Source organism: Bos taurus, chromosome 25, assembly GCF_002263795.3.
Source record: "Bos taurus isolate L1 Dominette 01449 registration number 42190680 breed Hereford chromosome 25, ARS-UCD2.0, whole genome shotgun sequence".
NCBI lineage: Eukaryota > Metazoa > Chordata > Mammalia > Artiodactyla > Bovidae > Bos > Bos taurus.
The window spans coordinates 2,511,954-2,526,129 of record NC_037352.1 but is presented as its reverse complement, the minus strand read 5'-3'; the positions used below and the strand labels follow the sequence as shown (position 1 = coordinate 2,526,129).

Below are 14,176 nucleotides of genomic sequence, written 5' to 3'. Positions count from 1 at the left end.
CACTCCCTCCTGCACCTTGGAGGACTCTTTCCTCCATATTTTTATTGGATTTTGTTCTGTTACCTCCTGAGTTTATATTGTCCATGCACAAATCACATATCATTGGTCAAAAACTGAAACATTTCCTTGGGAGGGAAAGTGTTTAGAAAATGTATTTCATGTAACTTACATTGAAATGGAGAAAAGATTTAATCTAAAAACAACAACAACAAAAATAAAAACAAACTCATATTGATGTTGAAACGGGGAAGAAATTTAATGTTAAACAAAACATCCGTACTACTCTATCAACGGCTATAATCACCATCGTGAGAAGTAGAATATCAGATGTAAGGTCATTATGTAAAAAGAAAAAAAAGGAAATAGTCAAGTGCAGGTTTAGCACAGGGGCACGGGAGAACGCAGGGGAAAGTCTGAGAGACTTGCATACTGATGGGGAGGTGAGGCAGGAACGGGGCCAGGAAGACAAGGCTGCTCAGGGCCCGGCAGTGGGCAGCTCCTTGCAGCAGGGAACTCAGGCCAGATGTAGACCTTCCAGAGTCAGGCCTGTCAGAGGGACCCCCTGGAAGTGAAGGGGGAAGGGTGGGGCCAGAATGGGGCTCTGCCACAAGGAACTCCCAGACAGGCTGCTGTCCTCCTCAGACAGGAAGGCGCAGGCCCAGGAGACAGGGAGAGCCTTCCTCCAGGTCTCCTGCCCTGCTGGGGCCTCAGCTGACAGCAAGCTGGGTCGCTTAGGATGATGAGGGCACTAAGATGCTAGCGTCAGGGTCAGGGTCCACCACTGACTCCTCCTGCGAGACCCACAGCCGGCCCTCAGGGGTCCCCCTCGCTGAGGATCAGCTCAGCGCCCCATCTGACATGGTTTGGAGCGACACGCAGAGACACAGAGGCATGCTGACCCACGGAAGGCACCTTGGTCCTTGGGGCCTCTGAGTTTCGAAGCCTCTCCCACATCCCTGGGTCAGCAGATCATCCCTGTCCCTGACAGACAGGTCAGATCTGGAGAAGGGAAACCTGGCCTGATGCTGTGGTGTCGTCCCTGCAGGACAGGAGGTGAGGGCAGTTAAAGGATGGGTCAAGGGTGAGCAGGAGGGTAAAGGTCGCTTCAGAAGATGGTTTCTGGGAAGGGCATCGTACAGGGCCTTCTGGATGAGGTGGGGCTCCTCCAGAACCACGTGAGGCTCTTAGACCTGGATGAGGCTTCTGCATAAGAGCTGCCCAACAAAGGAAGAGAAATCCGTGAGCACTTCCCAGAGGGCCTCCACCGCACTGCAGATGGCCTGTAGGCAGGCCGCGGCCTTCTCCCACAGCCAGGTGAGCGCATCCCGACACCCGGACAGGAAACTCTGCAGAATGCCCAAGAACTGCCGCAGGGCTCTGGCCCAGATGCTCTCTTCCGGATTCTGGACCTCCAGAGAGGTGGAGACGGAGCGTCTCTGGATTCTGCAGCGTACTTCTTGCCGTGCTTCCTGAAGCAAGGGACTGGACTCCTTCAGGGTTTCCTGCAGGGATTGTGGGCTATTCAGGGACTCGCCCGGAGCGAGGCAGACCCTGGTCCTGACCTTACCGAGGCCTCCCAGCCCTTGTGAAATGCTGGGACTCAGAAGCCCACGAATCCAAACTGCCTGCTTCTGGCCAAAAGGTCTGCAGACACGAGCACTTCTCCCAGAGACTGGGCCTTGCCCCTCGGTTCCCTTCGAAGAACGAACCCCAGTGCTTGGTTGTACCTGCGTCTACGTGATCAACCACTGAACCCAGCACCAGGCCCACGGGGCTCATAGCAGGAAGCTAAGTCCAGGGCTCTGGCCACCGATGCTGAGTCGGGAGGCTGATGCTCGAAAGGCTGCACCACCTGAGATTTCAGGGACCCCCCCCTTCATCCCCCACTCCAGGGAGCTCTGTGCACACGCAGCAGCCCCAAGGACAAGAGAGACCAGTGGGGAGGGGAAGGAAGGCACTGAGACAGTGGCTCCAACTCACGGGACTGTTCTCTTGAATGTGATTATCCATGACTTTAAAGGCGTCCTTGATGAATTTCTCCTGGGGAGAGGAAGTGTGCAGTCTGCACTCCTGCCTCGCTGCTGAGGTCAGTGGTCCCCAGTGTGGCCTCCCGTGCATCCAGGTGAGTCTGAAGGGAGCCAGTGCCCCAGACTCCATACCCTGGCTGATCCAACTCTGAGGACTACCCTTAGCAGGGGGCAAGGTCCAAACTCACCTTAGTCTCTGCTAGGACTGCCTCCATCTGTTGGGAAAAAACGCTCTGTTTAAAATACCCCCACCCTCTCTCACTTTCACCCTGAATCCCAAGGCCCAGCTAGTACTCATCTCTGCCCAGTTACCCCAATAACTAACACTCAACCTGGGGACCATGCTCTGGCATCCTGCCCACCCTCGTTGCCCTGTGGTCTGGACGCTGCCCTCAGCATCCCTGGGCCTCCGTATCTCCTCCCTGTGCACTCACCTGCCACACAGGTGTGCGTTTGTCCAGTGTAAGGACTGGGTGCTGAGCTGTGACCCTCATCATCACCATGACTGTGAACCCACACCACCTCCCTCAAACTGGGGAGGGTCGGGGGTGGGGCACAGTGACCCACCTGTGCTCCTTCTGGTTCATTTTCCATTGTATCGAAAAATTCATCTACAAGGTTGTGCTGTGAACAGAGATGGACTTGAGTAAAAGAATCTCGGTTCTTCTCCCTGCTGGGTCCCAAGTGGGCCAGAATGTTCTCAGCTTCACCCAGCAGAACCCAGGCCTCCCGAACCCCAGCTATACGTGGAAATGAGCTTCTTACCATTAACACCCTGAAAGAAGCCAGGACACGTGGGTCTCTCTGTGGAGGTAACAGTGAAATTCAGGCTTCTGACCTTGTAACCACCAAGATCTGTTTTATACACACACACACACTCACCCAAGGAGGACGGTTGCCCTGGAGTAGGCGGGTCAACCTGGTTCCCAGATGTCTAGCCCTCCGTGGTCCTGCTGAGAGCTGACCAGGGAGGAACTGGTGCTGTCCTCTCCTGTCTGAGGTGCTGAGGGTGACAGTGGCCAGTCTTCCTGACTTCTGACCCTGCAGACCGCCCCCCAGCCCTTCCCCTCCAGACAATTGATGACTCAATGGAGGATACTCGGGAATCTGGCGCTGTCCCCTCTGCCCTCCTGGCCCTGGGTAGTCAGTGCGGCTCACAGCGCAAGCAGGGCTCCCGTCTGCACACCCTTGTCTGGGGGCCCCATCCTGTCAGCCCAGCATCACACATGACTGGGCAAGGAAACTCCTCGCGGGTCCGTGGGGACACTCTCTGCCCACATCCTCTCACTGGACCTGAGTGCTCAGCCTGGCTCACCCCAAGATGACCACTCCCAGACACCGGTGTTCCATGGCCCAGAGCCCCTGGGGATCTGGTCACCCTCAGAACTAGGTAGGTGAGTGGACAGAGGGCGGAGGCCACCCCAAAGGGTAAGAATAGTTTCTGATCTCAGTGTGGCTTCAGCTGTTGATCCACGCCCTGAGAGAAATGCTTTCAGCTTTTCTCTGAAAATCCTGGCCAGTGAACTAGACCCCACACGCTGCAACTAAGATCGCTCAGAGACAAAAGAAATTCAATAAATAGGAATAAGCATTAGAAGGAGCCCGAGGACGGCTGATTCCTCGGACACTGCAGAGGCTCCAGGTCCGGCTCCCCCACGAGCATGACGACTCTAATTCCTACACTCAGTCCCTGGTCCATTGCTCCTTCCTCGGTCCCAAAGGCCCCCACACTGAGCTGCCCGCAAAACTGACCTCCCAGCAGGAGCCCCAGCCCCACAGCCAGGACCTGCCACATAAGGAAAGGGCTCAGAGCAACAGGAAATTGGAGCGTGCTTGTCAACAATTATCCAAAATTTCAGGATGGTGACAGCAGAGCGTTCGACCAGGGTTATTGTGAGACGAGGTGCTTTGTGGCACGGGTCCCATGTTTTGACCCTCTGCTTCCTCAGTGGGAAGGAAATGGCAACCCGCTCCAGTATCTCTGCCTGGAGAAGCCCATGGACAGGGGAGCCTGGTGGGCTACAGTCCCGGGGTTCGCAAAGAGTTGGACACCACTGAGGGACTCACACTTTCACTTCCCCTGTGGCCACCCCAGGGCCCAGGGAGGGTGGGACAGAGGTTGCTGCGCACAGAGCAGTCAGCAGGGCTGGGGCTGAGCTGGTGGGAGCGGGGACAGGTGGCAAATGAGACTCCAGGACGACTCTCCCCTCATCTCTTGTCACTCACCTTAGTGAAGCACATGGTGGCTTAGGGTCCTGCCGCTGGGACCTGGTGGAGGAAGAGTGGGAGGAAAGTGCTTCAGAGAAGAGGGCTCGCCCACCACCCTGGAGGGTCCTCCGCCTGCAGGTCTCCCCGACCCCCACGCCAGGCTCCCCAGAGCCCCTCACCTGAGATCCTGCAGCCAGAGCTCCAGCTGAGCACTACCCCGCTGCCTGCTGAGCCCCAGCGACTTAAGAGCTGGCCAGGGAAGGGCAGAGAGGGTGGAGCCCTGCTGGGGAGGAGGCAGGGTCAGCTGGGTGTGTTTGAGACAGAAACTGAGATAGAAATAGAAGCAGAAACAGAAGAGGAAGGGGGGGAGTCAGAAGGAGGGGAAGACATGGAGCCAGAATCTGAGGTGCGGGGCGGGAAGGGCGTGTCCCTTACACTCAGGGTCCCAGGACAGGGGCCTTCTCCCTGAGCTGGGTGGGGATCTCTGAGCCCAGCTTGGGCTGGGACCCCCCGCCATCGGCTAGAGCACGCGGAGGGACGGGGTAAAGTCCAGACTTGGGATGATAGTTTGAGGAAGCTTCAGGGGGAGCCGACCAGGGCCCTTGAACAGACTGCACCCCACTCCACATCCAGAGAAGCTTCTGTAGCTGCCCTGCCCTCAGGAAGTCACAGGACCTGCGGGAGCCCTGAGGTGGAGACTCTCCCCTGCATCCAGGGAAGGGCCGGGCCTGTGTGCCTCACCCACAGGATGTGTCCTTCAGAAGGGGCAGAAGGGAGCCTTGCTGGCCGTCTGGGCCCCGCTGACCAGGGTCTCCTGAGCCCTGCTCGGGCCCCCGGGCCTCAGTCACCATGGCAGGGGTCTCCCTGGCCCTGGCCAGCCCCACAGGGCTTGACTCTCACAGCCTGGCCCACCTCCCCCTAAGACCACAGCCCCTCACAGCCATGGCCTGGCATCGGTCTTAGAGACCCAGGGCTGCCATAACAAAGAGCCACAGACCCGGGTCTCAGCAACACACATTTATTCTCACAGTGAAGCCTCGAAATTGAAATCAAGGCGTCAGCAGGCAGCGGTTGCTCTAGAGCCCTGAGGGAAGCAAGTGTTCCAGGCTTCTCTCCTAGGCCTGTTGACAGCTGTCTCCAGGTCTACATGGTGCCCTCCCTAGACACGTATCTGTCTCCTAATTCCCCATTTTCCTAAGGTCACCAGTCATAATGGATTAGGACCCACCCTAAGGGCCTCATGCTCACTTGATTCCCTGTAAAGACCCCCCTCCAGGCGCTGGTGGTTAGGACTTCACTGTGTGAATTTAGGGGAACACGATTTAGTGTCTAATATCCTTGAAGAGGAACCGGCCTCCTGATGGGCCACCCGTGTGCACCCCATGGGGACAACCTACGAATCCTGCTCCTCAGGGAAAGTCTCTCTTGGGCCCACCAGACCCCAGCCGGCACCCCCTGCCCCTGTTGCTGACGGTGACATCGTCGGGAGCCGGCAGCCCGCCCTCCCAGAGGCTCAGATCGCGCGGGTAGCCGGGGTCCGGGCGCGCCACAGCCTCGTCCTACCGCCAGTACTGCCGCCCCCGGATCAGGGAGGTCTTCCCGTTGAGCCGCCAGGAGAACACGGCGTCCACCTCCGTCCCGGGGGGCAGCCCCAGCTCGGTGAGCGGGCTTGCGGCGCCCTCTAGCAGCCGGTCCTGGAACGACCAGAACTGCGGGCCTGCGGGCGGGGCGGGGGCCGGGTAGGCCGCGCTGCGCGTGCCCCGCGCTAGCCCCCCACCACCAGGACCCTTCTACTGCTGCCAAGTCGCTTCAGGCGTGTCCGACTCTGTGCGACTCCATAGACGGCAACCCACCAGGCTCCCCCATCCCTGGGATTCTCCAGGCAAGAACACTGGAGTGGGTTGCCATTTCCTTTTCCAATGCATAAAAGTGGAAAGTGAAAGTGAAGTCGCTAAGTCGTGTCCGACTCCTTGCGACCCCATGGACTACAGCCTTCCAGGCTCCTCCGACCATGGGATTTTCCAGGCAAGAGTACTGGAGTGGGGTGCCACCGCCTTCTCCACAAAAGAAGAGAATCGGGCACTGATTTAGATCCTGAATTCTGTGATGAGCTGGGATGGGGGGAGGTCAATAGATGGCCCACGTCCCACCCACTCATCACCCAGGAACGTTGACGAAGCAGTGACCCCAGACTGAGAGGGGACCAGTCGGGGGACCAGTCCACTGTCTTCCCGCCAGCATGAGCTGATGGGAGCCAGGAAGCTCCCGAGAGGACGGCAGGGGCTCAGGTGTGGAGGAGCAGAGAGGTGTTCCAGGTGTAGGAGGGTGTCCCCCTGAAAGTGGGCAGTTCTGGTTCCAGGGTGCTGACCGGAAAGAAGGTGCACGGGGCCGACTGTGGAGCATCATCTATGTGTGAGCAGTGATGTCACCCAGGACCTGGGGCACGGTGACCAGGGGTGGTCTCAGGGCTGATGTGGGGTCCCCAGCAAAGTGGGTTGCTTGGGATGTCACAGAAGGAGGACAGGGTGACAAAAATCACAGAGGGCCCACAGAGGCAGGCTGGGGTTCAGCGTCCCGGGGTGGACGGTGGGGCCCATCCCTAAAGACCCAAACAGCTTGGCACAGTTGTTGACAGGAGCGGCCTGGGCTGCCTGGCACACAGACTGGGGCCTTCAGAAGGGAATGAAGGCCGTCTGGGCGCTGAGACCTCTGGGGTCCCCTCGATCCAAAGCGAAGTGGCAGGTGTCTCCCTCCCCTGGCCTGCCCCACAGGGCTTGTCCCTCACAGCCTGGCCAGCCTCCTTGCTGAGGCAACAGCCTCTCTCAGCCCAGCACCTCCATGGCCTTCTCGTAAGTCTTCCAGCCCCAGGGCCACCATAACAAAGAACCACAGACCCGTGTATCAACAACACACATTTATTCTCTCACACGGGAGCCTAGAAGTTGAGGCCAAGGTGTCAGCAGGTATGGTTCCTCTGAGAGCCCTGAGGGAAGCCTGTGTTCCAGGTCTCTCCTAGGCTTTAGATAACCATCTCCACATCAACACGGAATCCTCTCCAGACATGTATGTGTCTCCTAATCCCCCATTTTCCTAAGGTCACCAGTCATAATGGATTAGGGCCCACCCCAAGGACCAGGTTTCTCTTGATCCCTTGTAAAGACCACCTCCAGATGACGTGGCATTCAGAGGACTTCGGCATGGGAATTTGGAGACACAGTGCGACTTCTGATATCCTTGAAGGGCAACTGGATTTGGAAAGTAGAGGTGTTTCTTGGGCACAGCTGGAAGGGAAAGCTCTGAGCCGGGGGCTGGGATGTTCAGTCGTTTAGGTGTTGGGAGGAAGACAGGGCTACGGGAGTCCCCACATGTCACAGGTTTAGGTTTAAGACTCCTGCAAGACTCCTAGGAGGAACGTTTCCAGGAGACAGCACAGGTCAGCTAAGAGACTGAGGAAGTGGGAGAACTCACAGCGTGGGGGCACTAGTGGTAAGGGATCTGACTGCTAATGAGGGAGATGCAAGCGACCTGGGTTCAATGCCTGGGCTCGGAAGATCCCTTGGAGAAGGAAATGACACGCACTGCACTGTCCTTGCCTGGGAAATCCCATGGATGAGGGACCTGGTGGGCCACAGTCCGTGGGGCTGCAGAGGCAAACACGACAGGGCGACAGCACTCACAGCGTAGCAAGGCATGATTATTTCCTGAGCCATGTGCCGCATTTTCCATGTGCCAGGGAATGTGGTGGGGCCTTGAGGGGAACTGGCTTGAAACAGAGGGGTAGGGCTGCCCCGGAGAAAAAGGAGGGCATCCCAGGCAAAAGGAGCAGCATGTGTAGAGACCCAGGCCGTAGAGCAAGGAGCTTGGCCGGCAGCCAAGGACTATTGTGCAGCCGAGGAGATGCAGAGCAGCGTCCTGCGGATGAGACTCGGTCTGACAGGTCACTGAGAGCCTTAGGTCCTCAGTTGTGTCCGACTCTGTGCCACCCCATGGACTGTAAGCTGCCAGGCTCCTTTTGCCTGTCGCTGAATTCTTTCTGAGCTGAGACATAAAGGACCAGAGTTCCTCGGATCCCATGAAATACCACCTAACGGTTTCAAATGCCTATCCTATGCTAAATGGAGTACAAAACATCTTCTTTACAGCAAATAACCCACTGAAAACTGCTGCCTATAACATGCATGTGCTGGTTAAAAGGTCCAAGAAGTGAGATGACTGATATTCACATAAGTAATATTTCATCTGTTCAGAATTCTCCATAGGAAGGAAGAAACTTGTGCCCAGAATCCCTGGAAATTGCACCTATTCCATTCACATCACTCCCTCCTGCACCTTGGAGGACTCTTTCCTCCATATTTTTATTGGATTTTGTTCTGTTACCTCCCGAGTTTATATTGTCCATGCACAAAGCACATATCATTGGTCAAAAACAAACATTTCTTTGGGAGGGAAAATGTTTAGAAAATGTATTTCATGTGACTTACATTGAAATGGAGAAAAGATTTAATCTAAAAACAACAACAACAAAAAACAAACTCATATTGACTTTGAAACGGGGAAGAAATTTAATGTTAAACACAGAATACCGTACTACTTCTATCAGCTGAGTAACCTCACCATCGTGAGAAGTAGAATATCAGATGTAAGGTCATTATGTAAAAAGAAAAAAAGGAAATAGTCAAGTGCAGGTTTAGCACAGGGGCACCGGAGAACACAGGGGAAAGCCTGAGAGACTTGCATACTGATGGGGAGGTGAGGCAGGGACGGGGCCAGGAAGCCAAGGCTGCTCAGGGCCTGGCAGTGGGCGGCTCCTTGAAGCAGGGAACTCAGGCCAGAGGTAGGCCTTCCAGAGTCAGGCCTGTCAGAGGGACCCCCTGGAAGTGAAGGGGGAAGGGTGTGGCCGGAATGGAGCTCTGCCACAAGGAACTCCCAGACAGGCTGCTGTCCTCCTCAGACAGGGAGGCGCAGGCCCAGGAGACAGGGAGAGCCTTCCTCCAGGTCTCCTGCCCTGCTGGGGCCTGTGCTGACAGCAAGCTGGGTCGTTTAGGATGATGAGGGCACTAAGATGCTAATGTCAGGGTCAGGGTCCACCGCTGACTCCTCCTGCGAGACCCGCAGCCGGCCCTCAGGGGTCCCCCTCGCTGAGGATCAGCTCAGCGCCCCATCTGACATGGTTTGGAGCGACAGGCAGAGGCACAGAGGCATGCTGACCCACGGAAGGCACCTTGGTCCTTGGCGCCTCCGGGCTTCCAAGCCTCTCCCACATCCCTAGGTCAGCAGAGCATCCCCGTCCCTGACAGACAGGTCAGACCTGGAGATGGAAAACCTGGCCTGATGCTGTGGTGTCGTCCCTGCAGGACAGGAGGGGAGGGCAGTTAAAGGATGGGTCAAGGGTGAGCAGGAGGGTAAAGGTCGCTTTAGAAGATGGTTTCCGGGAAGGGGATCGTGCAGGGCCTTCTGGATGAGGTGGAGTTCCTCCAGAATCACTGGGGCTCCTATACCTGGATGAGGTTTCCGAAGAGCTGCCCCACAGAGGAGCACATATCCATCAGCATTCCGCAGACGGCCTTCACTGCACTCCAGACGGCCTCCAGGAACGCCCCCACCTTCTCCCAAAGCCAGGTGAGCACATCCCAACACCGCTGCTGGATACTCTGCAGAATGCCTTGGAACCGCCGCAGGGCTCTGGCCCAGATGCTCTCTTCCGGATTCAAGACCTCCAGACAGGCAGAGCCTGAGGGTCTCTGGATTCTGCGGCGTACTTCTTGCCTTGCTTCCTGAAGCAAGGGACTGGACTCCTTCAGGGATTCCTGCATGGATGGGGGCCTTTCAGGGACCCGCCCTGGGTGAGGCAGACCCTGGTCCTGACCTGACTGAGGCCTCCCAGACCTTGGGAGACGCTGTAACTCAAAAGTACAGCCCAGCCCAACCCAAACCGCCTGCCTGCAGACCAAGAGCTTTGCAGACACAAGGACTTCTCCCAGAGACTGGGTCTGCTCCTTGGTTCGCCTTGAAGAATGAACTCTGGTGCTTGGTTGTATCTGCCTGCAGGTGGTTGGCCTCTGAACCCAGCACGAGACCCCCGGGTCTTAGAGCAGGAAGCTGAGTCAGGGCTCTGGCCACCGTGTGCTGAGTGGGGAGGGTGATGCCCGCAAGGCTGCACCATCTGAGATTTCAGGGACCACCCCCTTCATCCCCCACTCCAGGGAGCTCTGTGCGCACATAGCAGCCCCAAGGACAAGAGAGACCAGTGGGGAGGGGAAGGAAGGCGCTGAGATAGTGGCTGTGACTCACTGGAAGGTTCTGTTGAATGTGATCTTCTATAAATTCACTGATGTCCTCGCTGAGCTCCTCCTGGGGAGAGGAAGCGTGCAGTCTGCACTCCTGCCTCCCTGCTGACGTCTGGGGTCCCCACTGTGGCCTCCCGTGCATCCAGGTGAGTCTGACGGGAGCCAGGGCCCCAGACCCCATACCCTGGCTGATGCAACTCTGAGGACTACCCTTAGCAGGGGGCAAGGTCCAAACTCACCTCCGTCTCATCTAGGGCTGCCTCCATCTGGTGGGGAAAAAATATTGTATTTAAAACACCCCCACCCTCTCTCACTTTCACCCTGAATCCCAAGCCCCAGCTAGTACTCATCTCGGCCCAGTCACCCCAATAACTAACCCTCAACCCGAGGGCCATACTCTGGCATCCCTGCCTTGCCCTGTTGCCCTGTGGTCTGGACGCCGCCCTCAGCATCCCTGGGCCTCCGTATCCCCTCCCTGTGCACTCACCTGCCACACAGGTATGCGTTTGTCCAGTGTAAGGACTGGGTGCTGAGCTGTGACCCTCATCATCACTGTGACTGTGAACCCACCTACCGCCCTCAAACTGGGGAGGGTTGAGGGTGGGGCACACTGACCCACCTGTGCTTCTTCTGGTTCATTTCCCATCTTATCACAGAAATCATCCACCCGTTTGTGCTGTGAACAGAGATGGACTTGAGTAAAAGAATCTCCGTCCTTCTCCCTGCTGGGTCTCAAGTGGGCCAGATCGACTCGGCTTCACCTCGCAGACCCAGGCCTCCCGAGACCCTAGCTATTCATGGGGATGAGCCTCTTACCATTATGGACCTCAGAGAAGCCTGGTCATATGGGACTCCCTGTGGAGGTAACAGTGAAACTCAGATTCTGTCCTTGTAACCACCGAGACCTGTCCTACACAGACACACACACACACACACACACACACACACACACGGACACTGACCAAAGGAGGACCCTTGCCCTGGAGTAGGCAGGTCAACCTATTTCCCAGATGCCTAGCCCTCCGTGGTCCTGCTGAGAGCTGACCAGGGAGGACCTGGCACTGTCCTCTCGGGTCTGAGGCTCTGAGGGTGACAGTGGCCAGTCTTCAGACCTCTGACCCTGCAGACCCCCGGCCCCCAGGACCTTCCACTCCAGACCCTTGATGAGTCATGGAGGTGGGAGGCGCCCCACCGACCCCTGGGAGACTCCACCTAACGGCGGGCATCTGGTGGGTCCCCACTGCCCTCCTGGCCCTGGGTGGTCAGTGGGGCTCACAGCGCATGCAGGGCTCCGTCTGCACACCCTTGTCCAGGGGGCCCATCCTGTCAGCCCAGCATCACACACAACTGGGCAAGGAAACACCTCACGGGGCCGTGGGGACACTCTCTGCCCGCATCGTCTCACTGGGCCTGGCCGCTCAACCTCGGCCAGCCACGCTGACCACTGCCAGATACTGGTGTTCCATGGCCTGGAGCTCCTGAGCATCTTGTCACCGTCAGAACTGAGATGAGGGAGTTGTACAGAGGGCGGAGGGCACTCCAAAGGGAAAGAGTAGACTCTGAGCTCAGTGTGGCTCGGCTACTCATCCAGGCCCTGAGAGAAATGTTTTCAGCTTTTCTCTGAAAATGCTGGCCACATGCTGCAACTAAGATCGCTCAGAGACAAAAGAAATTCAATAAATAGGAATAAGCATTAGAAGGAGCCCGAGGATAGCTGATTCCTAGGAGACTGCAGACGCTCCACGTCTGGCTCCCCCACGAGCATGACGACTCTAATTCCTACACTCACTCCCTGGTCCATTGCTCCTTCCTCGGTCCCAAAGGCCCCCACACTGAGCTGCCCCCCAAACCGAACTCCCAGCAGGAGCCCCAGCCCCACAGCCAGGACCTGCTACATAAGGAAAGGGCTCAGAGCAACAGGAAACTGGTGCCTGCTTGTCAACAATTATCCAGAATTTCAGGATGGTGACAGCAGAGCGTTCGACCAGGGTCATTGTGAGACGGGGCGCTTTGATGGCCCGGGTCCCATGTTTTGACCCTCTGCTTCCCCAGTGGGAAGGAAATGGCAACCCGCTCCAGTATCTCTGCCTGGAGAAGCCCATGGACAGGGGAGCCTGGTGGGCTATAGTCCCCGGGTTCGCAAAGAGTTGGACACCACTGAGCGACTAACACTTTCACTTTCCCCTGCGGCCACCCTAGGGCCCAGGGAGGGTGGAACAGAGGCTGTTGTGCAGAAAGCAGTCAGCAGGGCTGGGGCTGAGCTGGTGGGAGCCAGATCGGGCGGCAAATGATACTCCAGGACCACTCTCCCCTCATCTCTTTTCGTCACTACCTTTGCGAAGCACATGGTGGCTTAGGGTCCTCCCGCTGGGACCTGCTGGAGGAAGAGGTTGGGGGGTGGAAAGTGCTTCAGAGAAGCGGGCTCGCCCACCACCCTGGAGGGTCCTCCGGCTGCAGGTCTCCCCCATCCCCATGCCGGGGTCCCCAGAGCCCCTCACCTGAGATCCTGCAGTCAGAGCTCCAGCTGAGCACTACCCCGCTGCCTGCTGAGCCCCAGCGACGTAAGAGCCGGCCAGGGAGGGGCAGAGAGGGTGGAGCCTTGCTGGGGGAGGGAATAGGGGCAGCTGGGAGTGTTTGAGACAGAAACTGAGTCAGAAATAGAAGCAGAAAAAAAAGGGGAAAGCGGGGAGTCAGAAGGAGGGGAAGACATGGAGCCAGAGGTCTGAGGGCCGGGGCGGGGAGGGCATGTCTCTTACTCTCAGGGTCCCAGGACAGGCCCCTTCTCCCTGAGCTGGGTGGGGATCTCTGAGCCCAGCTTGGGCCACATTCCCCCACCATCGGCTGGAGCATGGGGAGGGACGGGGTAAAGTCCAGACTTGGGACGATAGTTTGAGGAAGATTCGGGGGGAGCCGACCAGGGCCCTCGAACAGACTGCACCCCACTCCACATCCAGAGAAGCTTCTGTAGCTGCCCTGCCCTCAGGAAGTCACAGGACCTGCAGGGGCCCTGAGGTGGAGACTCTCCCCGGGGCCCTGGCATCCAGGGCAGGGCCGGGCCTGTGTGCCTCACCCACAGGATGTGTCCCTCAGAAGGGGCAGAAGGGAGCCTTGCTGGCCGTCTGGGCCCCACTGACCAGGGTCTCCTGAGCCCTGCTCGGGCCCCCGGGCCTCAGTCACCATGGCAGGGGTCTCCAAGACCCTGGCCAGCCCCACAGGGCTTGACTCTCACAGCCTGGCCCACCTCCCCCTAAGACCACAGCCCCTCACAGCCATGGCCTGGCATCTGTCTTAGAGACCCAGGGCTGCCACAACAAAGAGCCACAGACCCGGGTCTCAGCAACACATATTTATTCTCACAGTGGAGCCTCGAAATTGAAATCAAGGCGTCAGCAGGCAGCGGTTGCTCTGCGAGCCCTGAGGGAAGCATGTGTTCCAGGCTTCTCTCCTAGGCCTGTAGACAGATGTCTCCAGGTCTGCATGGCGCCCTCCCTAGACAAGTATCTGTCTCCTAATTCCCCATTTTCCTAAGGTCACCAGTCATAATGGATTAGGGCCCACCCTAAGGACCTCATGCTCACTTGATTCCCTGTAAAGACTCCCCTCCAGGTGCTGGTGGTTAGGACTTCACTGTGTATATTTAGGGGAACACTATTC

General features: G+C 57.5%; 2 protein-coding genes across 6 annotated transcripts; both read right to left on the bottom strand.

Annotated features, from left to right (window-relative positions):
- Nucleotides 1-231: 231 nt before the first annotated feature.
- LOC100141258 (interleukin-32) lies at nucleotides 232-4,459 on the bottom strand. 3 transcript variants are annotated; one of them, XM_059881530.1, is made up of 7 exons: nucleotides 4,415-4,459; nucleotides 4,254-4,295; nucleotides 2,793-2,831; nucleotides 2,595-2,651; nucleotides 2,216-2,242; nucleotides 1,981-2,040; nucleotides 232-1,502 (listed from the first exon to the last, which is right to left on the bottom strand). In XM_059881530.1, exons 2-7 carry the CDS (start codon nucleotides 4,266-4,268, stop codon nucleotides 1,185-1,187), a joined length of 516 nt encoding a protein of 171 aa, XP_059737513.1. In that variant the 5' UTR covers nucleotides 4,269-4,295; nucleotides 4,415-4,459; the 3' UTR covers nucleotides 232-1,184. The 3 variants fall into 3 exon arrangements, with proteins under 3 accessions (XP_059737513.1, XP_059737512.1, XP_059737514.1); XM_059881529.1 differs by having other exon boundaries at nucleotides 2,595-2,831; XM_059881531.1 differs by lacking the exon at nucleotides 1,981-2,040.
- A 4,314-nt stretch (nucleotides 4,460-8,773) lies between these two features.
- Nucleotides 8,774-13,064, bottom strand: LOC618541 (uncharacterized). 3 transcript variants are annotated; one of them, XM_024985324.2, is made up of 7 exons: nucleotides 13,021-13,064; nucleotides 12,855-12,899; nucleotides 11,339-11,377; nucleotides 11,142-11,198; nucleotides 10,762-10,788; nucleotides 10,527-10,586; nucleotides 8,774-10,042 (listed from the first exon to the last, which is right to left on the bottom strand). In XM_024985324.2, the coding sequence occupies exons 2-7, from the start codon at nucleotides 12,867-12,869 to the stop codon at nucleotides 9,728-9,730; spliced, it is 513 nt and encodes a 170-aa protein (XP_024841092.1). In that variant the 5' UTR covers nucleotides 12,870-12,899; nucleotides 13,021-13,064; the 3' UTR covers nucleotides 8,774-9,727. The 3 variants fall into 3 exon arrangements, with proteins under 3 accessions (XP_024841092.1, XP_024841091.1, XP_024841094.1); XM_024985323.2 differs by having other exon boundaries at nucleotides 12,855-12,896; XM_024985326.2 differs by lacking the exon at nucleotides 12,855-12,899.
- Between the last annotated feature and the right edge of the window lie 1,112 nt (nucleotides 13,065-14,176).

Coding starts and splice junctions, on each gene's coding strand:
- LOC100141258 (XM_059881529.1), bottom strand. Junction 2,243..2,594: donor ATGAACCAGAAGGAGCACAG/GTGGGTCACTGT, acceptor TTTTCCCAACAG/ATGGAGGCAGTCCTAGCAGA. Junction 1,503..1,980: donor ACATTCAAGAGAACAGTCCC/GTGAGTTGGAGC, acceptor CAATCCCTGCAG/GAAACCCTGAAGGAGTCCAG.
- LOC618541 (XM_024985324.2), bottom strand. Junction 11,199..11,338: donor CTTCTCTGAGGTCCATAATG/GTAAGAGGCTCA, acceptor CTCTGTTCACAG/CACAAACGGGTGGATGATTT. Junction 10,789..11,141: donor ATGAACCAGAAGAAGCACAG/GTGGGTCAGTGT, acceptor TTTCCCCACCAG/ATGGAGGCAGCCCTAGATGA.